Raw genomic sequence first — 19515 nt, forward strand, 5'->3', positions numbered from 1 at the left:
GACACAACGGAAGCAACTTAGCAGCAGCAGCAGCAGCCCCAGCAGATGCTGGCCATACACTTAAGTTTTCTCTTAGGGTCATTCAAACTCAGTCAGAGTGATGAGCTAAGTCTCTATAAAAAATTAACCTCTCATCTATTAAAAGGAAAACTCTCACAGTTATGGGTTGGATCCTTATGGTTAATACCAGGCTATGGTCATTTTAGTTTAAAAGCCCCTCTATGTTGGGAAGGGTTAAATCATACTAAAAATGATCAACCTGGTAATTTTGAAACAAGACTGGGTGCTTTATGAACTATGTCTATCATTACTGTTAGAGAGAGTGATTGGTATGGAACTCTGTGGGTTCGTCGGACTAATTTATGGCCATCACATCTACAGGGATGAATACGAAGGTGTAGCCTGGGATTCCCATGAACTTAAGGTCATACATGTTAACAAATTAGAGGTAACCCCAACGAATCTACCATTGGTATGATCCCAGTGGGTCGCCGATCTGTATCCTACTGGTATGACCGTTCAGCAGCTACTGTGTGTGTGTGTGCACGTGTGCGTGCACGCCTTCAGTGGGGCTGCTGCTGCTGCTGCTAAGTCGCTTCCATTGTGTCCGACTCTGTGAGACCCCATAGATGGCAGCCCACCAGGCTCCCCTGTCCCTGGGATTCTCCAGGCAAGAACACTGGAGTGGGCTGCCATTTCCTTCTCCAATGCAGGAAAGTGAAAAGTGAAAGTGAAGTCGCTCAGTTGTGTCCGACTCTTAGTGACCTCATGGACTGCAGCCTACCAGGCTCCTCCATCCATGGGATTTTCCAGGCAAGAGTACTGGAGTGGGGTGCCATTGCCTTAGAGGATGTAATTGGCCATATCTAAAATCCTGAAAGATGATGCTGTGAAAGTGCTGCACTCAATATGCCAGCAAATTTGGAAAACTCAGCAGTGGCCACGGGACTGGAAAAGGTCAGTTTTCATTCCAATCCCAAAGAAAGGCAATGCCAAAGAATGCTCAAACTACCGCACAATTGCACTCATCTCACACACTAGTAAAGTAATGCTCAAAATTCTCCAACATTTGGAAGTTCACATGAACCATGAACTTCCAAATGTTCAAGCTGGTTTTAGAAAAGGCAGAAGAACCAGAGATCAAATTGCCAACATCCTCTGGATCATGGAAAAAGCAAGAGAGTTCCAGAAAAACATCTATTTCTGCTTTATTGACTATGCCAAAGCCTTTGACTGTGTGGATCACAATCAACTGTGGGAAATTCTGAAAGAGATGGGAATACCAGACCACCTGATTGCCTCTTGAGAAACCTATATGCAGGTCAGGAAGCAACAGTCAGAACTGGACATGGAACAACAGACTGGTTCCAAATAGGAAAAGGAGCACAGCAAGGCTGTATATTGTCACCCTGCTTATTTAACTTATACTCAGAGTACATCATGAGAAACGCTGGGCTGGAAGAAGCACAAGCTGGAATCAAGATTGCCGGGAGAAATATCAATAACCTCAGATATGCAGATGACACCACCCTTATGGCAGAAAGTGAAGAGGAACTCAAAAGCTTCTTGATGAAAGTGAAAGTGGAGAGTGAAAAAGTTGGCTTAAAGCTCAACATTCAGAAAACGAAGATCATGGCATTTGGTTCCATCACTTCATGGCAAATAGATGGGGAAACAGTGGAAACAGTGTCAGACTTTATGTTTTTGGGCTCCAAAATCACTGCAGATGGTGACTGCAGCCATGAAATTAAAAGACGCTTACTCCTTGGAAGGAAAGTTATGACCAACCTAGATAGCATATTCAAAAGCAGAAATATTACTTGGCCAATGAATGTCTGTCTAGTCAAGGTCATGGTTTTTCCAGTGGTCATGTATGGATGTGAGAGTTGGACTGTGAAGAAAGCTGAGAGCCGAAGAATTGATGCTTTTGAACTGTGGTGTTAAAGAAGACTCTTGAGAGTCCCTTGGACTGCAAGGAGGTCCAGCCAGTCCATCCTAAAGGACATCAGTCCTGGGTGTTCATTGGAAGGAATGATGCTGAAGCTGAAACTCCAATACTTTGGCCACCTCATGTGAAGAGTTGACTCATTGGAAAAGACCCTGATGATAGGAGGGATTGGGGGCAGGAGGAGAAGGGGACGACAGAGGATGAGATGGCTGGATGGCATCACCGACTCAATGGACATGAGTTTGAGTGAACTCCAGGAGTTGGTGATGGACAGGGAGGCCTGGAGTGCTGCGATTCATGGGGTCGCAAAGAGTCGGACACGACTGAGCGACTGAACTGAACTGAACTGAAGCCTTAACAACTTTCATAAGCTTTAAATGATAGTAATCGGGCTATTAGCCTACTGAATTCTGAGATCTCTCTGATGAAAAAGGCAGTTCTACACAACTGCATGGCCCTTGACATCCTTACAGCATTTCAGGGAGGCACCTGCGCCATAATTCAAACTGAATCCTATGTTTTTATACCTGATGAATTCTCTAAAATAACACATTTGGTGAACCATATGAAAAGTCAGACTTCTGCTTTCAGTGACCCATTCCCTAGTCTTGATGATCTTTAAAAAAAAAAAAACTGGTTTGCTGCGGGAGGTTCATGGCTAAACTATTTACTTTTAATTCCACTAATGTTATTAACTATACCATTTGCATTTTGCTTCTTTCACAAGATTATTATTTCTTGTATTACCAGGTGTATGACTAAGCCTCCAATGAAAATGAGGATTAGAGTTGAAGCAGCTGATCAAATGTATAGCTCAATATACGATCAGTGATTGTAATAGTGTAACTGTAGGTATTTTCATGCAACAAGAGGGAATCCTTTCCTGGGCCATAACTAGAAGACAGGTGTCCCGACGTCTTTGACTGCTAAGATCGAGTCCGGTAATGGCACACTGAGTGGCTTATCGGCAAAAACCTTCTTCAGAACTGGGAATGATCCTTCCCAGCAAGGCAGGACAAAATGGTTATGAAATGCCCCTCAATGTATGCCTGGATTTATGACCATAAGAGGGCCGTGTCAACTACAAATTGGCACTTACGAAGATCACTGCCATCTGCCTGCAGGGAAATTGAACCCCAGGCTGCTACAGCTGTTGACCTTCAACAACCCCTGAGGGAGTTCGAGGTGGAGTGAGGCACTCTGTGCTCCAGAGGATCTAGAGGGAAAGGTCTTTAGATAGTTGGATGTTTTTAGGAACAGATTTTATGATCTCAATCTTTGCATCTTCTCATATCTTAGAGAAAGCACTAAATCCCTTCATGGTGACATCAGATCCTCATGACTAACAAAAACCTTTTGTAACATGAGTGCTTCATGGCATTGAACTCCCCCTTCACCAAAACCTTACATATTGACTTTCCCCCACTGCCGCTTTGGAGCAGTCTCTCAGAGCTCTCTGAGATGCTGCCTCCCAGGTCACAGTCTTCATTTTGCCCCAAATAAAACTTAACTTGCAACTCTCAAGTTGTACATCTTTTTTTAGTCGACAGTGCTCACTGACTTAGGTCAAATGACCATTGAATAAATTAGCTGCTTGGGTAGAATGGAAGATGTTTATCTCTTCTATTTGGAAAACTTGTCATTGTTTAGTTGCTCAGTCAAGTCTGACTCTTTGCAACCAATGGACTGCCGAACACCAGGCATCCCTGTCATTCACCATCTCCTGGAGTTTGCTCAAGTTGGAAAGTTTGGAAAATTTAAATGTCCCCAAATCACACGGGCTATGTGTACAATAATATGAGCAACTGTGGGTGGCACCCTTGTGTAGAGGTTTCCTCTCTTCATGAATGAAACTATTGGCCAGATTTAGGTGCTGTGGCTCCCTGCTTTGGTACGGATTTATGGCAAACTTGGGCTTCCCTGGTGGCTCAGACGGTAAAGAATCTGCCCGCAATGCAGGAGACCTGGGTTCAGCCCCTGGGTCGGGAAGATTCCCTGGAGACGGGAATGGCTACCCACTCCAGTATTCTTGCCTGGAGAATTTATGGACAGAGGAGCCTTGCGGGCTACAGTCCATGGGGTCGCAAAGAGTCAGATGTGACTGGGAAATGCACTGATGAGTCTGTTACTGAGTTTGCTTACGGGAATTCTCTAGGACTGTCAGGTACAGAGCACTCAGAAAGACTTCGTGGAACACTGACTGCCCATTCCCAGTGTCTGCTTAAAACTTAAAAGCAGACTGGGATGCAGCTGCCCAGGGATTCAAGAGAGGCTCAGAGACACCCGCACTGACTTCTTCTACTGCTCTGTGAAGTGGGTGTCCTAAGGTGGGACCCACAACCAGAGAGATCAAGTAACCTGCCCACGCTTTCAAAGCAGTTGAGATCAGGTCCCTGATGTGTAGAGAACATCCCTTTTAACACTGGGCAGCCTTAAGAAGTCTGAATACAAATTTTCAAATTTTGATTTTAAGCTTTCGAGCAGCTATTTGGTTTAGCTATGCAAAAGTGTGAAAATGTTAGTTGCTCAGTTGTGTCCGACCCTTTGCGACCCTATGGACTGTACCCCATCAGGCTCTTCTGTCCGCGTGGATTCTCCAGGCAAGAATACTGGAGTGGGTTGCCATTCCCTTCTCCAGGGGGTCTTCCCCACCCAAGAATCGAACCCAGGTCTCCTGCAATGCAGGCAGATTCTTTACCAGATGAGCCACCAGGGAAGCCCTTAAGCTGTGCAAAAGCCAAAGCCTAAGACCTGGAGAGAGTCCGAACTTGTTACAGACCTGAAGAGTACAGACACAGCCATTGAGCCTTCTTCACAAAAACCAAACATCTGTAAGTTAGCTTAAAGACCTTAGGTGTGTTTACCGCTTATTTCTTGGAAGGCTACTTTCACAGTGCTGGAGGCACCTGCCTATATTGTAGAGGAGAAAGTCCCTGAACGTGACCCATTCAGTAATTGGAAACCAGACTAAGGTGCAAGTGATCATCTGATTGGGGGAAACAATCCTTCACCCTAAACAAAGAGTGCACACGGAACTAGAAAAGTAGCAAGAGGGCGCTGGGGGAGAGAGCAGGGGCGAAGGAGAGGGCGCCAGGACCTGGTGTACAGGTGCAGGGAGCCGGCCCGGGGTGGCAAGAGGGCGGTGCACCAAGGGCGGCGGGGGGAAGGGGGCGCATCAACCAGGGGCGGCGGGGAGAAGAGGGCGCACCAGGGGCGGCTGGGGGAAGCGCGGGGCCGCCCGCTCTTACCGTTGCGCATAGTGGACGAGGAACATGGCCAGGAGGATGCAGTTGGGCCAGCGGTTGAGGCGCTCGGCCGGCGCGCCTGCGCCCGCGCACGCGAGGAGCGGCAGGGCCAGCGAGGGCAGCTCCTGCACAGTCCAGGCGGCCCGCGCCGGCAGCCCGAAGGCAGAGCCGGACGACGCGTAGCGCCCGTAGGGCGAGCCCACCAGCTTCAGCAGCACGTAGCACACGACGCCCAGGGCGCATTCCAGGTAGGCGAGCGCGTCCAGCAGGAACCGCTCGGCCAGCTCCATGGTGGGCGACGGCAGGCGTGCTCCATGGCCCGGGTGCTGCGTTGGGCCACATATAGGGCGGCGGCGGCTGCGGGCGGGGTGGGGTGGGGGGCGGGAGGCGCGGTTACCTGAGGCCGGGATTCGCGGCCAAAGCCTGGGCCCGGATCCGCCCCGTGCGGGCGGCCCCGGAGCCACACGCCACCCAGTCTCCCTAGTCCTGGGTGCGCGCCGGGGACCAGGTGGGACGCCCGGGGCGCCCGCCCGCCACGCCCACACGGCCAGAACCCCGCCCACTCCAGGTCCTCCCCGACTGTCTCACCAGTCTTGGGTGCGCGCTGCGGACCCGCCCCGCCCCGCCCCGCCCCGCCCACGCGCCTATAGCCCCGCCCACCAGGCCCCGCCCTCTAGACCCCCACTCACTCCGGGCACTCCCAGACCGTCTACCTAGTCGTGGTTGGGCGCCGGGGACGGGGCGGGACGCCCGCCCGCCCCGCCCACGCTCCTAGAGTCCTGCCCACTAAGCCCCGGCCCACTCCGGGCCCTCACCGAGCGTCGTCGCCGCGGTGCGCACGCGCGACCTCGGGCTGTCCGCATCGCTGCCTGAGCTGGCGCGGAAATCCTTGCGCTCCTGCAGGTCCCTCCCTCCCTGCAGGTCCCGGGGAGGCGCATGTGCTGACCCGCGGGGTCCTCGAGCTGCAGCCCGGAAGTGCTTGCGGCCGACGGTGGCGGGTCGAGCTGTGCGGGAGGCGTGCGCGGCCGCGTGGGCCATGGGGCGGCGGTCGCGGGGCCGGCGGCTCCAGCAGCAGCAGCAGCAGCAGCGGCCCGGGAGCGCGGAGGACGGCGGAAAGCGCAATGGGGCGGTAGGACCCGGGGGAGGGCGGGCCGGGGCCCCGAGGCCTGCGGGGCGGCTTCGCGGCCCCGGGTGCCAAGTTTCTCTCACTCCTCAGGGCTGGGAAGGCGGCTACCCCGAGATCGTCAAGGAGAACAAGCTGTTCGAGCACTACTACCAGGAGCTCAAGATCGTGCCCGAGGGCGAGTGGGACCAGTTCATGGGAGCGCTCAGGGAGCCTCTCCCGGCCACTTTAAGAATTACCGGTTACAAGAGGTAAGGGGGTCGTGCCTTTCACGTTTCTCGGGGAGTTGGGGTTTAGAATGCCCCGGGTTTAAAACGGAAATGTATTTCTCCCAAGAAGCACACGTCAGCGGTGTGGATGCTAGAGCCTGGAGGCCTTGAGAGGAGGGAGCACGGGTATCCCAACGGAGTACGGGGAGGAGGACCTGGCAAGTTGGGAGGTTAGAATCAGAAACGAGTGTGCAAGATGAGAAGCATTTGACTCTTGGGGGCCCATTGACGATCCCCCACCCTTTGGAACACATGAGAACCTGTGACGTTAGTGAGTTTTAAGTGAAGCTTATGGTGTTCTCTCTCAATTTTTTTTTTTTTTTTTTGAGTCGTGTAACTGAGCACGTGGGCTTATTGTAAGCTGCACAATGAAAAGACCAAATATGGGGGCAACAGTCTTGCAGAAAGCGAAAAGGCTTTACTACAGGATAGTCAAGCAAGGAGACAGGAGGCAGTGATCAGCTCTTTTCCCGTCAGCTGTTGAGCAGGGTATTTATCCATGGAAGTAGGGAATAAGTGGAGGAGGGGGCACTGGAATGATGGGTGGAAATTAAAGCTAAGTTTCAAGCGTCCCCTGCAGGTTCAGCTGTGCTTCATCCCTTTTTATGTGCAATTTCAGGGTGGGGAGTCTGTTACATGTTGTGGATTTTCACTTTGTGATGTCTAAAGTTTACTGTGTGTTATTTAACTTATTAAAAATGTTTATTACGAATATTTTGGCCTCGGCCCATGGCATGTGGGATTTTAGTTCTCAGACCAGGGATCAGACCTGCACTCCCTACATTGGAAAAAAATAGAATTTTAACCACTGGACCGCCAGGGACCGTCCCTGCTGTGGGCTGTATTAGTCCTTTGATGTGCCTCTACTGGGCAAAATGGCCTTTAGGACTGTTGTGGCCATATCCTGTTTCGGTGGTCTTCTTCGAAATGAGCTTAGAGATGTCATTTAATCAAGTTGTTTCTTCCTTACGAACCTTTAGTGTGTAAGTTTAAGGATATGGTTGCAGTTGTACCTTTTGAAGAGGACCTGAAAGTGAAGATGGAACTCGAGGAATGTTTAGGAGAGAAGGGATAGAATAGTATTGAATGTAGTTTTTCACCTTTTAGGGATTAAAGGACAAGGATTGTTTAAGCTTTGAAAGAATACAGTAAAATGGTAGTAATGAAAGAATGTCTTCACTTGGCACACAAGGATGGCTTTTATTACAAAACACAATCTTGGGTTTATAAAGAGATAAGGTGTATTGAATTAGCTTTCCAGATTGATTTGAAACTTTAAAAAAATTTTTTTGATAGCCATGCAAAAGAGATTCTCCATTGCTTAAAGAACAAGTATTTCAAGGAACTGGAGGACCTGGAGGTGGATGGGCAGAAAGTTGAAGTTCCACAGCCCTTGAGTTGGTAGGTATAACACGGCTTCATTCTGTTGGATATGTCTCTAGGATTTTAATCTTTGTCGCTTGAATTTATTTCTTGGTAACCCGTTTGATTTTGGCACGAAGGAACCTAAATGTGCTTTCGAGACATTTTCCTGTTCTTACTCCCAGTGCTTTTTCCGCTGTTGCTTCACACGCGTGCAGGCTTTCCTTTGTGACTTGCAGCGCTGTGTGTTGGAGTCTTGATTTCCGTCGGTTTTTCCAAGTCAGTCCAGCTTCTCTTCTTCCTCGATGTTACCATTTCCACCATTTCTACCTAAACCCCTTGTCTTCATGTCAGAACTGTTGCAGACTTAATGTTTTTTTGCAGGGCCCAGGCATAAGACCAGGTAAGAGTCAGAGGCTGGGACACACATGGAGTGTAGCTAGCATTTCATTTTGCTAATTGCTTGGTTTATTGCATACGAACACACTGCACAACAGAAGTTAGTCACGCAGAGAAGGAAAGGAAAGGGGGTGATGGAGGAGGCGACTCGGCATGAGTGTCGGTCCCCTGCCTGCAGGTGGGCCTTGGGACAAGTGTGAGCTGGAAGTCCCCGTCTGCTCTGACAGCGCCTCCAGTGGCGTCTGTCTGTGAAACAGTTCCTCCATCTTGCAGCATCAGGTCCTTTGACAGTGAACCTTCAAGCCCCCGTCTCAGTGTTTTAAAGCGTCCCGACAGTGGATGTCTGAACAGTGATAATCTGAGACCTCCTCTCTATCAGTCGCCCCTTCTGTTCCCACGGTGTCTTTCTGAGACGTTACCAAACGGCGGATGTTTCCAAACAGTCCTCATGGAGGTTCACATTGGCCCCTGCGCCTCCGTTTCAAACTCCTCGACATCACCCAAAGTCACAAGATCACCCAAAATCCCACAAGATGAGTGGGATTCCCATGACTATTAATCACACCATAGCTCCTCGCCCAGCAAAGACTCAGCAGGGGCTGCATCAGCTGTCCTGTCTGTCTCTGTCTCCAGGGCCAATGCTCACCCTCCTTTTATCCTCGCTGTCCTGTCGGTGTCTCGTGGCTCATTTGTGTGTCTTGATCCAGTTTAGGCGTGTGAAAGCAGTCCCGTCTGTCTCGTGAATGGCCCAGAGAGTCAGGCACAAACCGTGGTCGTGCCAAGGCCGGGGCCATCAGTTCAGCTCAGCTCAGCCCAGTCGCGTCTGACTCTTTGTGACCCCATGGACTGCAGCACGCCAGGCTTCCCTGTCCATCACCAACTCCTGGAGTTTACTCAAACTGGTGTCCATTGAGTCAAGAGATGCCATCCAACCATCTCATCTTCTGTCGCCCCCTTCTCCCGCCTTCAGTCTTTCCCAGCATCAGGGTCTTTTCCAGTGAGTCCATTCTTTGCATCAGGTGGCCAGAGGATTGGAGTTTCAGCGTCAGCATCAGTCCTTCCAATGACCATTCAGGACTGATTTCTTTGAGGATGGACTGGTTGGATCTGCGTGCAGTCCAAGGGACTGTGAGTAGTCTCACAGCCTGGGCTGTGGAAGTCAAGAAGTTGTTAACAGTTGCACATTGCAGATTATCAACTTTAAGGTACTGAGAATTCTTACAAAAGGACAACAGCACATTTTAAATGATTACCATAAAAAGGTGAATTTAACCATCATTGTCTGGCAGTTTGTTGTTCAGTCGCATCTGACTCTGTGACCCCATGAACTATGTCACACCAGGCTTCCCTGTTCTTCGCCATCTCCTGGAATTTGCTCAGATACTTGTCCATTGAGCTAGTGATACTATTTGAAAGCATTGGTTCTTTGGACCCCAGCCTTCTTTATGGTCCAACTCTCAGATCCATACTGACTACTGGAAAAACCATAGCTTTGACTAGATGGACCTTTGTTGGCAAAGTGATGTCTCTGCTTTTAATACACTGTCCAGGTTTGTCATAGCTTTTCTTCCAAGGAGCAGGTGTCTTTGAATTTCATGCTTGCAGTCACTGTCTGCAGTGATTTTGGAGACCAGGAAAATAAAAGTCTGTCACTGTTTCCACATTTTCCCCTTCTGTTTGCCACGGAGTGATGGGACTGGATGTCATGATCTTTGTTTTTTGAATGTTGAGTTTTAAGCCGGCTTTTTCACTCTCCTTTGACCCTCATCAAGGCACTCTAGTTCCTCTTCACTTTCTGCTTGAGAAGATGAATTTAAGCAGCGTTTCTTGACAGCTTTTGAAGTTTTGACTGTTCAAGTGTTTGATGTATCTTTTCTTTTTGGCCAACCTTTGTTCATCACAAGCCAAATTGAGGTTTTCATTGTTCCTGGTCCGTGCGTTTGCTTGCTTTTCATTCTTTTGTTGGCCATTTGGATGTTCAGTGTCCATATCACAGATGTGCACAGAATCCACGGTGGAATGAGAACTGAGTGGCCAGGTGCTTAAATCAGATCAAAACCAAATGTTACCATTTCAGAGTGCATTTCTGGTATACAGGAATAATGCACCAAAAAATTCCATGATGGCTTTTTTGTTAAACAGTTTTAATCGGAGTCTAGAAGCTTGACTGTTAGAGAACAGGAAAAGGTCTCTGAGGCCAGGTGCTGAGGCCAGCAGGTAAGGAAGGTGTCTCCCCTGCTGTGTCTGCAGCATCAGCGAGGACGGCGGCCGTCACATGACGCGTGGGCCCCCCTCTCAGTCACTGGGGTGTGCACTCGGCTCTTGGCCTGTGCCATGATGTGGAGATTTGGGGGATGGCCCCGGTGCTTGAAGTTGGTGTGTTTGATGTTTTCAAAAGCAGGTTTAGGATTGTCTTTGCACATTTCTATGCATAATCTTTCCTGCTTTTGCTGCCTCACACAGTCACCTGGAAACGTTTATTCCTTCCACCCTGTGTCCAGAAGTTCAGCTTTTCAGATGCGGCTGCCTCTGCGGGTTCTCTGCCTCTGGGCAGAAAGAGGAGCTGGTGAGCCGGTCCCCTGGGGAAGGGGTGTCTCTCTGGGCTGTCCTGGTGGTTTTCTTCCACTGTCCCAACACATACGGAATTAGTCTATTTTTATTGTTTTCTGCAAACTACAGTGGGCCTTTGGTTTACTTGGCCCATTGAATGTTTAATGGCTGTTTTTCACTCTTGATTGTTGAACTTTGGATCTCAGGGCAGGACCAGTCAATTCCAGACCTCTTGGAAAGGCCCTACAGGTATTCTGTGGGTGAAGAATGCAAGGAGTCACCCCAGTAACAGCCGGGCCTTCTCTTCACAATACTGTTTCATCTAGTTTTCTGAACATAGATGAAGGGTCTGAGCAACATGTAAGATGCGAGTTCCTAATACTCACCCTTTTTTCGTTATCAGTGACAACTGTGAGACAGTTTTATTCTATAAACATTAAATCAAATTCACTGGTCAGGTGTGGGATACCCATAAATCAGTAAATAAAGCAGAAACATAAAGTACTTTCTGGTGGTTCTTTATATTGTGGAAATTGCAGAAATAGATCTTAATAGTCTTTTAACCTTTTGAGACATAGTGGGATGTAATGTAGGAGAAGTATTTTGGGGGACCAGGTTTTCTAGAAGGAATGTCATATATAGGACTTACAGCGTGTGCAGATTTCATTTTTTTCTTACCTTTCATAGACTGGGAATTGCGAGGGGTTAAAGCGTTTTTTATAAGGCCTTGTTTTGACAGTGAGTTGTTGCAAATGCACCTTATTGTCATTCTGTTTATGTTCTTTTCATTGAGTTGATGATGATCCTAGAGGTGATATATGGAGAGAGACTTTTGAACTCAGTCTGTCTGTGTAGTTAACTCTTTGAAAGTTAAATAATTTTCTCATAAGATGAAAAGCTTTCGTAATTATAACTTAACAGTCAGATTTTATTCTTGTAATAACAAATTTACATTTTTAACTAGTAGAAACTTAACCAATAAAGCACATAAACAAATATTCCCCTCAAGTTATACCTAGAGTCTGCTCTCTATTCAGATCAGTAGCTCAGTCGTGTCCGACTCTTTGCGACCCCATGAATCGCAGCACGCCAGGCCTCCCTGTCCATCACCAGCTCCCGGAGTTCACTGAGACTCATATCCATCAAGTCAGTGATGCCATCCAGCCATCTCATCCTCTGTCGTCCCCTTCTCCTCCTGCCCCCAATCCTTCCCAGCATCAGAGTCTTGTCCAGTGAGTCAACTCTTCACATGAGGTGGCCAAAGTACTGGAGTTTCAGCTTTAGCATCATTCCTTCCAAAGAAATCCCAAGGCTGATCTCCTTCAGAATGGACTGGTTGGATCTCCTTGCAGTCCAAGGGAGTCTCAAGAGTCTTCTCCAACACCACAGTTCAAAAGCATCAATTCTTCGGCGCTCAGCCTTCTTCACAGTCTAACTCTCACATCCATACATGACCACAGGAAAAACCATAGCCTTGACTAGACGAACCTTTGTTGGCAAAGTAATGTCTCTGCTTTTGAGTATGCTATCTAGGTTGGTCATAACTTTCCTTCCAAGGAGTAAGCGTCTTTTAATTTCATGGCTGCAGTCACCATCTGTAGTGATTTTGGAGCCCAGAAAAATAAAGTCTGACACTGTTTCCACTGTTTCCCCATCTATTTGCCATGAAGTGATGGGACCAGATGCCATGATCTTCGTTTTCTGAATGTTGAGCTTTAAGCCAACTTTTTCACTCTCGTCTTTCACTTTCATCAAGAAGCTTTTGAGTTCCTCTTCACTTTCTGCCATAAGGGTGGTGTCATCTGCATATCTGAGGTTATTGATATTTCTCCCAGCAATCTTGATTCCAGTTTGTGTTTCTTCCAGTCCAGCGTTTCTCATGATGTACTCTGCATAGAAGTTAAATGAGCAGGGTGACAATATACAGCCTTGATGTACTCCTTTTCCTATTTGGAACCAGTCTGTTGTTCCATGTCCAGTTCTAACTGTTGCTTCCTGACCTGCATACAAATTTCTGAAGAGGCAGGTCAGGTGGTCTGGTATTCCCATCTCTTTAAAAATTTTCCACAGTTTATTGTGATCCACACAGTCAAAGGCTTTGGCATAGTCAATAAAGCAGAAATAGATGTTTTTCTGGAACTCTTACTTTTTCCATGATCCAGCAGATGTTGGCAATTTGATCTCTGGTTCCTCTGCCTTTTCTAAAACCAGCTTGAACATCAGAAAGTTCATGGTTCACATATTGCTGAAGCCTGGCTTGGCGAATTTTGAGCATTACTTTACTAGCGTGTGAGATGAGTGCAATTGTGCGGTAGTTAGAATTCTGCTGTCTATTAGAAAATGAAAATTCAGCTTTGTACAATAAGTAACGGCAGGCAGCATTCAAATTAGTGACGTTTGGTGGTTTGATAAGGTAGTTACTGGCACGTGTGCTGTTGTTGATCACAGACAATTCCGTTTGCCAGGAATCTTATGAAAGCAGATGTTTGGCTATCACCAAAGGCTTGTATTCTTGCCTGGGAAATCCCAGGGACAGAGGAGCTTGGCGGGCTGCAGTCCACGAGGCCGCAAAGAGCTGGACATGATGGAGCACAAGCACATAAATACACACAAAGGTTGTAGAGGGGCGGCAGGTTCTGTTCAGTTACACAGCTAGAGCCAACCCACAGGAATCCCTGCCGTTCACCTCTAGTGAGGCCACAGGGAGTATTTAAAGCTAAACACTTATTAAAATTGTCTAATAAGTATGATTGCACTTTCGTTTTGTATTTTTGAAACAGGTTAAATATTGAAGAGGGAAGCAAGCATAAGAAATAGAAACCAAAGTTCCAGGACATTTTGAGGGTGGCCATGAACAGGTTCAGCCAGTTTAATCTTCATAATTTGGTGGAAAGCACTCATCAGAATAGCTCGTGATAAAATGACAGTTGAGCAGCTTCTTCAGATCTTAAGCCTCAGTTTGTCTCTGTCAGATAGTCACTCGGATTTTCAAAGCAAACGTGGTGTTTTTCAAACATTCCGTTCCATTTTCACGGCTTTCGCCTTAGCTGTGGTGTGACACATGGCACATTGTGAGCCCTATTGTTAAATTGAGCTCATCGTTATGGCTCAGAGTTAACACTAAGTGCGGTAAGGTTTGTCGCCGAGTGCCGTGTGACGCTGAGCATGGCCCCGCGTGTCCTGTCCATGTACTGACCCATGCGGCTGGACTTGAGTGGCTAGACAGGCGCACGGGATGATGAAGAAACCACACACTTCCTCATCTGTGATGGCATCGTTCACACACTGTTCAAGTATGTTTACATAGACGGCAGGAGAGGCTCTGTTCTTCGGTCTGTATAAACATCAGCCTGGGACCTCAGATTAATAAATGTTTGATTTCCAAGGTTTGGGGGTATATAGAACATTTCACAATATTATTGGACTGCTTGGTTTGAGAAATAGTGAAAAATACAGTAAAAACAAATACTGTAATCAAACGTCGGACGTGCTGATAGCTGCCCCGCAGCCTTATTTCCCTTCTGTGTGAGCTGCACTGTAGCCTGTCGTCATCTGCCTTCTCCTGGGCTGTGTGCCCTCAGGTTCCCACGGTGGAGAGTGGGCCATCAGCTCTCCCTGTTGCCTCTGCTCTCGGCCATTCACCAGCACAGCTCCTCAGTCCCGTCCCGTGCTGTGTCCCTCAGCGCCCAGGGCCGGGGCCCCGTCTCGGCGAGCTTCCGTGTCCTGCTGCTCGTCCTTGGAGGACGGGGCAGGGGTGTGAGCAGCCAGCACACGGCTGGGCGTCTCACTCGGCCCATGAGCTGTGTGATGAAGGCGCTGTGAAGAGCCCGCTTTAGCACGCGTGACCCTTACGTGTTTTACTTTCCTTTCGGTCAGGTATCCTGAAGAACTTGCCTGGCACACAAATTTAAGTCGAAAAATCTTGAGAAAGTCTCCACAGCTGGAAAAGTTTCACCAGTTTCTGGTCAGCGAAACTGAATCTGTGAGTAGATGACTTCAGGCTTGCTGGTTTCCTTGAAGCCTTAGTATCGCAGTTTTATTTCAACCACGCTTGCCACTGGCAGTGATTAGGTAGATAGAAAAGCACCCTGAACTCACTGTGAGCGCCCCTGTAACATCTGGTAATGTAGGTATTAGTAGCGCCTCTGGTCACGCAGAGTCCCGGGGGCGCTGGCACGGTTGTCCGGGTGGCTTCTGGTGTCGCTCGCTGCAGCCACGGCTGGGCCCGGCACTCTGTTCCCCGGCCCTCACGTTGGAGCGTATTCCGTCTGCTTTCGTGTCCTTTTGGGCTGCACATGCCGGGTGCCTTCCTTGGAGAGAAGGTGATGGGTGTTTATGGCCGTCTTTATTTTAATTAAAGTGCTGTACTCCACCTTTGCCAAACAGAAGAACACCATCTAAATGTGACAGACTTGGTTCTCATAAAACGACATGGTCTTTGCCCCCTGGTTCCTCAGCCGCCCCCTGATTGCCGTTCAGTCACTAAGCTTCTTACCTTTAGCACCACATCTTCCCCAGCAAACAACTGCCCCCGCACGCAGTGCGTGACTGAGTGAGCGCCCGCGAGCGACGGGCGTCGGCAGTGTTGCGGTTTCCTTTCTGTCTCACGCGCGGCATCGGAAGCTCCCCTTCCTGTTCTCTAGCCTCCTTTGCTGGGCCCAGGACCCCCGAGTGCCACCAGATGGTTTTGTTTCCTTGTTGCCCTGAGCTTCTCTGTCCGCCTGGCGGGACTGTTTGCTTCCTATAATTCTTGCCTTGAAGCCACAGCCAGTTTAGAAGCGCTTCACCTCTCTCAGTTCTGATCTGCTCAGTCCACAGCTGCGTGCTCTCAGGCTTCCTGTCCACTCGGGTTAGCTGGTAGGCAGGCTCCTGTTGGCCTGGTTTCCCACTCCCGCCGTGTAGAGCAGCACAGGGTGCTGGGCACTGCCTGTGCCCCCTTGTTGGCGCAGACTTGTGCAGAAAGCGCTTCTCTGGCTTGGCGTTTAATCTCCAGGGGTGTGTGAACCGTCGGCGAAAGTGCAGATTTGCACTTGAGCAGAGCGTTCGTCATCCTGCGTCCATGTGAGGTGACTGACGAGTGCAGGGTGGCGGTTCAGACAGGAAGCCCAGGTTGTCAAGGAGCAGAAGCCTCCTGGTAGCTGACAGTTTTTGGCTTTTTGTTGGGCATTCAGTCCTAAGCTGTTAAAATAGAGTTGTGAGTGTCACAGGTGCTGGATTTTGCAAAGAATCTTTGAACAGTCGAACACGTGAACAGATGTCCTGACCCAAGGGTGAAGGTCTGGAGGATGGCGGATTAGTGTGGAGGTTTAGTTGTTGTCTGCCTTCCTCTGAGGCAAGGAGGCAGTGGTTGACGGGGCGGTGTCCAGGAATACAGAGCAGGTGTGGGCTGCTCCTGGAGGTGGGAGAACCAGGAAGTAGAAGTTAGGGTTTCAGCTGTGAGGGGACACTTCTAGGGGGCTTTCTGTCCTCTGTGCATGTTGTACTTGAGTTTCTAACAAGCTAATGTCATTCTGACATTAATGCCAAAGACATGCCAAAGAATGCTCAAAGTACCGCACAATTGCACTCATTTCACGCTAGTAAAGTAATGCTCAAAATTCTCCAAGCCAGGCTTCAACAATACGTGAACCGTGAACTTCCAGATGTTCAAGCTGGTTTTAGAAAAGGCAGAGGAACCGGAGATCAGATTGCTAACATCCGTTGGATCATCGAAAAAGCAAGAGAGTTCCAGAAAAACATCTATTTCTGCTTTATTGACTATGCCAAAGCCTTTGACTGTGTGGATCACAACAAACTGTGGAAAATTCTTAAAGAGATGGGAATACCAGACCACCTGACCTGCCTCTTCAGAAATTTGTATGCAGATCGGGAAGCAACAGTTAGAACTGGACATGGTACAACAGACTGGTTCCAAATAGGAAAAGGAGTACGTCAAGGCTGTATATTGTCACCCTGCTTATTTAACTTCTATGCAGAGTACATCATGAGAAACGCTGGACTGGAAGAAACACAAACTGGAATCAAGATTGCTGGGAGAAATATCAATAACCTCAGATATGCAGATGACACCACCCTTATGGCAGAAAGTGAAGAGGAACTCAAAAGCCTCTTGATGAAAGTGAAAGTGGAGAGTGAAAAAGTTGGCTTAAAGCTCAACATTCAGAAAACGAAGATCATGGCATCTGGTCCCACCACTTCATGGGAAACGGATGGGGAAACAGTGGAAACAGTGTCAGACTTTATTTTTCTGGGCTCCAAAATCACTGCAGATGGTGACTGCAACCATGAAATTAAAAGACGCTTACTCCTTGGAAGGAAAGTTATGACCAACCTAGATAGCATACTCAAAAGCAGAGACATTACTTTGCCAACAAAGGTCCTTCTAGTCAAGGCTATGGTTTTTCCTGTGGTCATGTATGGATGTGAGAGTTGGACTGTAAAGAAGGCTGAGCACCGAAGAATTGATGCTTTTGAACTGTGGTGTTGGAGAAGACTCTTGAGAGTCCCTTGGACTGCAAGGAGATCCAACCAGTCCATCCTAGAGGAGCTCAGTCCTGAATACTCATTGGAAGGACTGATGCGGAAGTTGAAACTCCAATACTTTGGCCACCTGATGGAAAAGACCCTGATGCTGGGAAGGATTGAAGGTGGGAGGAGAAGGGGATGACAGAGGATGAGATGGCTGGATGACATCACTGACTCAATGGACATGAGTTTGGGTAAACTCCGGGAGTTGGTTCTGGACAGGGAGGCCTGGCGTGCTGCAGGCAATGTGGTCGCAAAGAGTTGGACACGACTGAGCGACTGAACTGAACTGAATGTCATTCTGATGGGATTACTGTCTTTTGATAGTGGCCATTTATCCACTAGTAGAAACATCGGTCTTACTTGCTGTATATGCGATAGTACTAAATTTGGTGTTCTGTGTATGGTTATACAGTGTTTTCTTAATGCATTGGAAATAATGCCCAATATTAATTTTTTCTGCTGTTTTTTTAATGCCGTTGCTGATTTTTAACAATTTTATTTTCCAAGGGAAACATCAGCCGTCAGGAAGCCGTCAGCATGATTCCACCGCTGTTGCTGAATGCCCACCCTCACCATAAGGTACTCTGAGCCTTACATGGAAAATGCTGATATTCATCTCTCTCTGTTTTGTTGAGACCTTTTATCTTAATGTGGTTCATTATTTATTTTTCCTTTTCACTTTGGGTGAAGTGGAAAATGATATGTATTTTGCTTTAGGTTCTTTTTGCAATTTTTACAGCTCAGTTTTTTTACTTGCTGTTGAGATTATCTTCATTGTCTCTGACTCAGTCAGGTTGAATTCACAGTGGACCCATACCGAGGGCTTGTTGAATGCCAACCATGGTTCTTTGTTCTTTCTGTGAATTAATTCTTTATTGCACACACATCCCTGTGAGGGCAGATGCTATCACTGTCCCTGTTTTTCCAGACGAGAGAAAGGAGGCAAAGAAAAATGGAGGTAATTGGCTTAAAGTTAGAAGTTAGTTGTCTGGGGCCAAACTGAGATTGGAACCCAGCGAACTCTGCCCCCTAGCGTTCTGTTACAATGCTTTTTGCATTTAGTATCTTCACTCGTCATCCCTGAGTGTATTTTTCTGCCGGTTTCTAGTGCCGTTTTTGTTCCTGTTTCCTGTGGAGCGAGTATCTTTCTCCTTCTGTGGTTTGGGGGCAATATAGATTAGGGCATCCCGATAAATTAAATAGAACATATGCCATAGATTTATCTTAGAAATAAATGTGCTTAGGTCCTAAAGTAGAAATGAAAAATAATTTTAAATTGTTCTAAGTTAGATGTAGGATAGTTGATTTATATAAAGAAAAACATCAAACGTTTTCTTGCTTTTCACTAGATCTTAGATATGTGTGCAGCTCCAGGGTCAAAGACCACACAGTTGATTGAAATGCTGCATGCGGACATGAACGTTCCCTTCCCAGGTATGTGTGGGGCTGGGGTCTGGGGGTGGGGGTGCTGCTCTGGTGGGTGGTGGATGAGGGAAAGAGCAAACACAGTGATAGCTTACGGTGAACGATGTGATCTCCGAAGAAGATGTAGCTTCGGGACCAGGGACCAGGCTTGGTTGCTCAAGAGCTTTTGTGTAGCAGAGTTTTATTAAAGTATGAAAGGGACAGGGAAAGCTTCTGACACAGACATCAGAAGAGGGGCGGAGAGTGCCCCCTCGCTAGTGTTAGCAAGGGAGCTATATACTTTTTAAATTAGTTATTACAGTAAATTGAAAGAATGCCTCAATGTTGTAAAAATTTTACCAGACCCACTCCCACAATTTACATTTTAGGATAAAAGAATTAGAACTTAACAATAGAAAGGTCCCACCAGACCCACTCCCATGATGTACATTCTAAGATACCAGGATTGGTCAGAAGGTTTTCAGGAAGGGGAAACTGTCCTCACGCAGGATTGTTGTTATTTAATTCCTAGGACAGAGTTTAAACTGGGTTGTTTGTTGTGTAATCATCAGTTTCGGGCTTAAAGAAAAAAAAAACAAACTTAGTTTTACGTGATTAAGACTAAGGAATGTAGAGAAAAAAAGAAAAGGTGTTTATCCTTTCCTCCTCCTTGAGAATTCCAGACCC

At 47.7% G+C, this 19515-nt stretch overlaps 2 protein-coding genes across 4 annotated transcripts in view; one reads left to right on the top strand and one right to left on the bottom strand.

The window, feature by feature from the left end:
- SRD5A1 (steroid 5 alpha-reductase 1) overlaps positions 1–5898 on the bottom strand; it is a 37402-nt gene extending 31504 nt beyond the window's left edge. The window contains exons 1-2 of one of the 2 annotated variants that reach the window (XM_059878788.1): positions 5883–5898; positions 5197–5550 (exon numbers count right to left, since the gene is read on the bottom strand). In XM_059878788.1, coding sequence (XP_059734771.1) covers positions 5197–5483 — 287 coding nt within the window. In that variant the 5' untranslated portion in view covers positions 5484–5550; positions 5883–5898. 2 annotated transcript variants of the gene reach the window in all.
- A 259-nt stretch (positions 5899–6157) lies between these two features.
- The window catches only part of NSUN2 (NOP2/Sun RNA methyltransferase 2), a 33594-nt gene continuing 20236 nt past the window's right edge, over positions 6158–19515 (top strand). For both annotated transcript variants that reach the window (XM_002696449.6, XM_010816852.3), the window contains exons 1-6: positions 6158–6322; positions 6410–6567; positions 7882–7986; positions 14773–14878; positions 17932–18003; positions 18774–18858. In XM_002696449.6, coding sequence (XP_002696495.1) covers positions 6230–6322; positions 6410–6567; positions 7882–7986; positions 14773–14878; positions 17932–18003; positions 18774–18858 — 619 coding nt within the window. In that variant the 5' untranslated portion in view covers positions 6158–6229. The remainder of the gene's footprint in view (positions 6323–6409; positions 6568–7881; positions 7987–14772; positions 14879–17931; positions 18004–18773; positions 18859–19515) is intronic.

The sequence above is a fragment of the Bos taurus genome, chromosome 20 (genome assembly GCF_002263795.3).
Source record: "Bos taurus isolate L1 Dominette 01449 registration number 42190680 breed Hereford chromosome 20, ARS-UCD2.0, whole genome shotgun sequence".
Lineage (NCBI taxonomy): Eukaryota > Metazoa > Chordata > Mammalia > Artiodactyla > Bovidae > Bos > Bos taurus.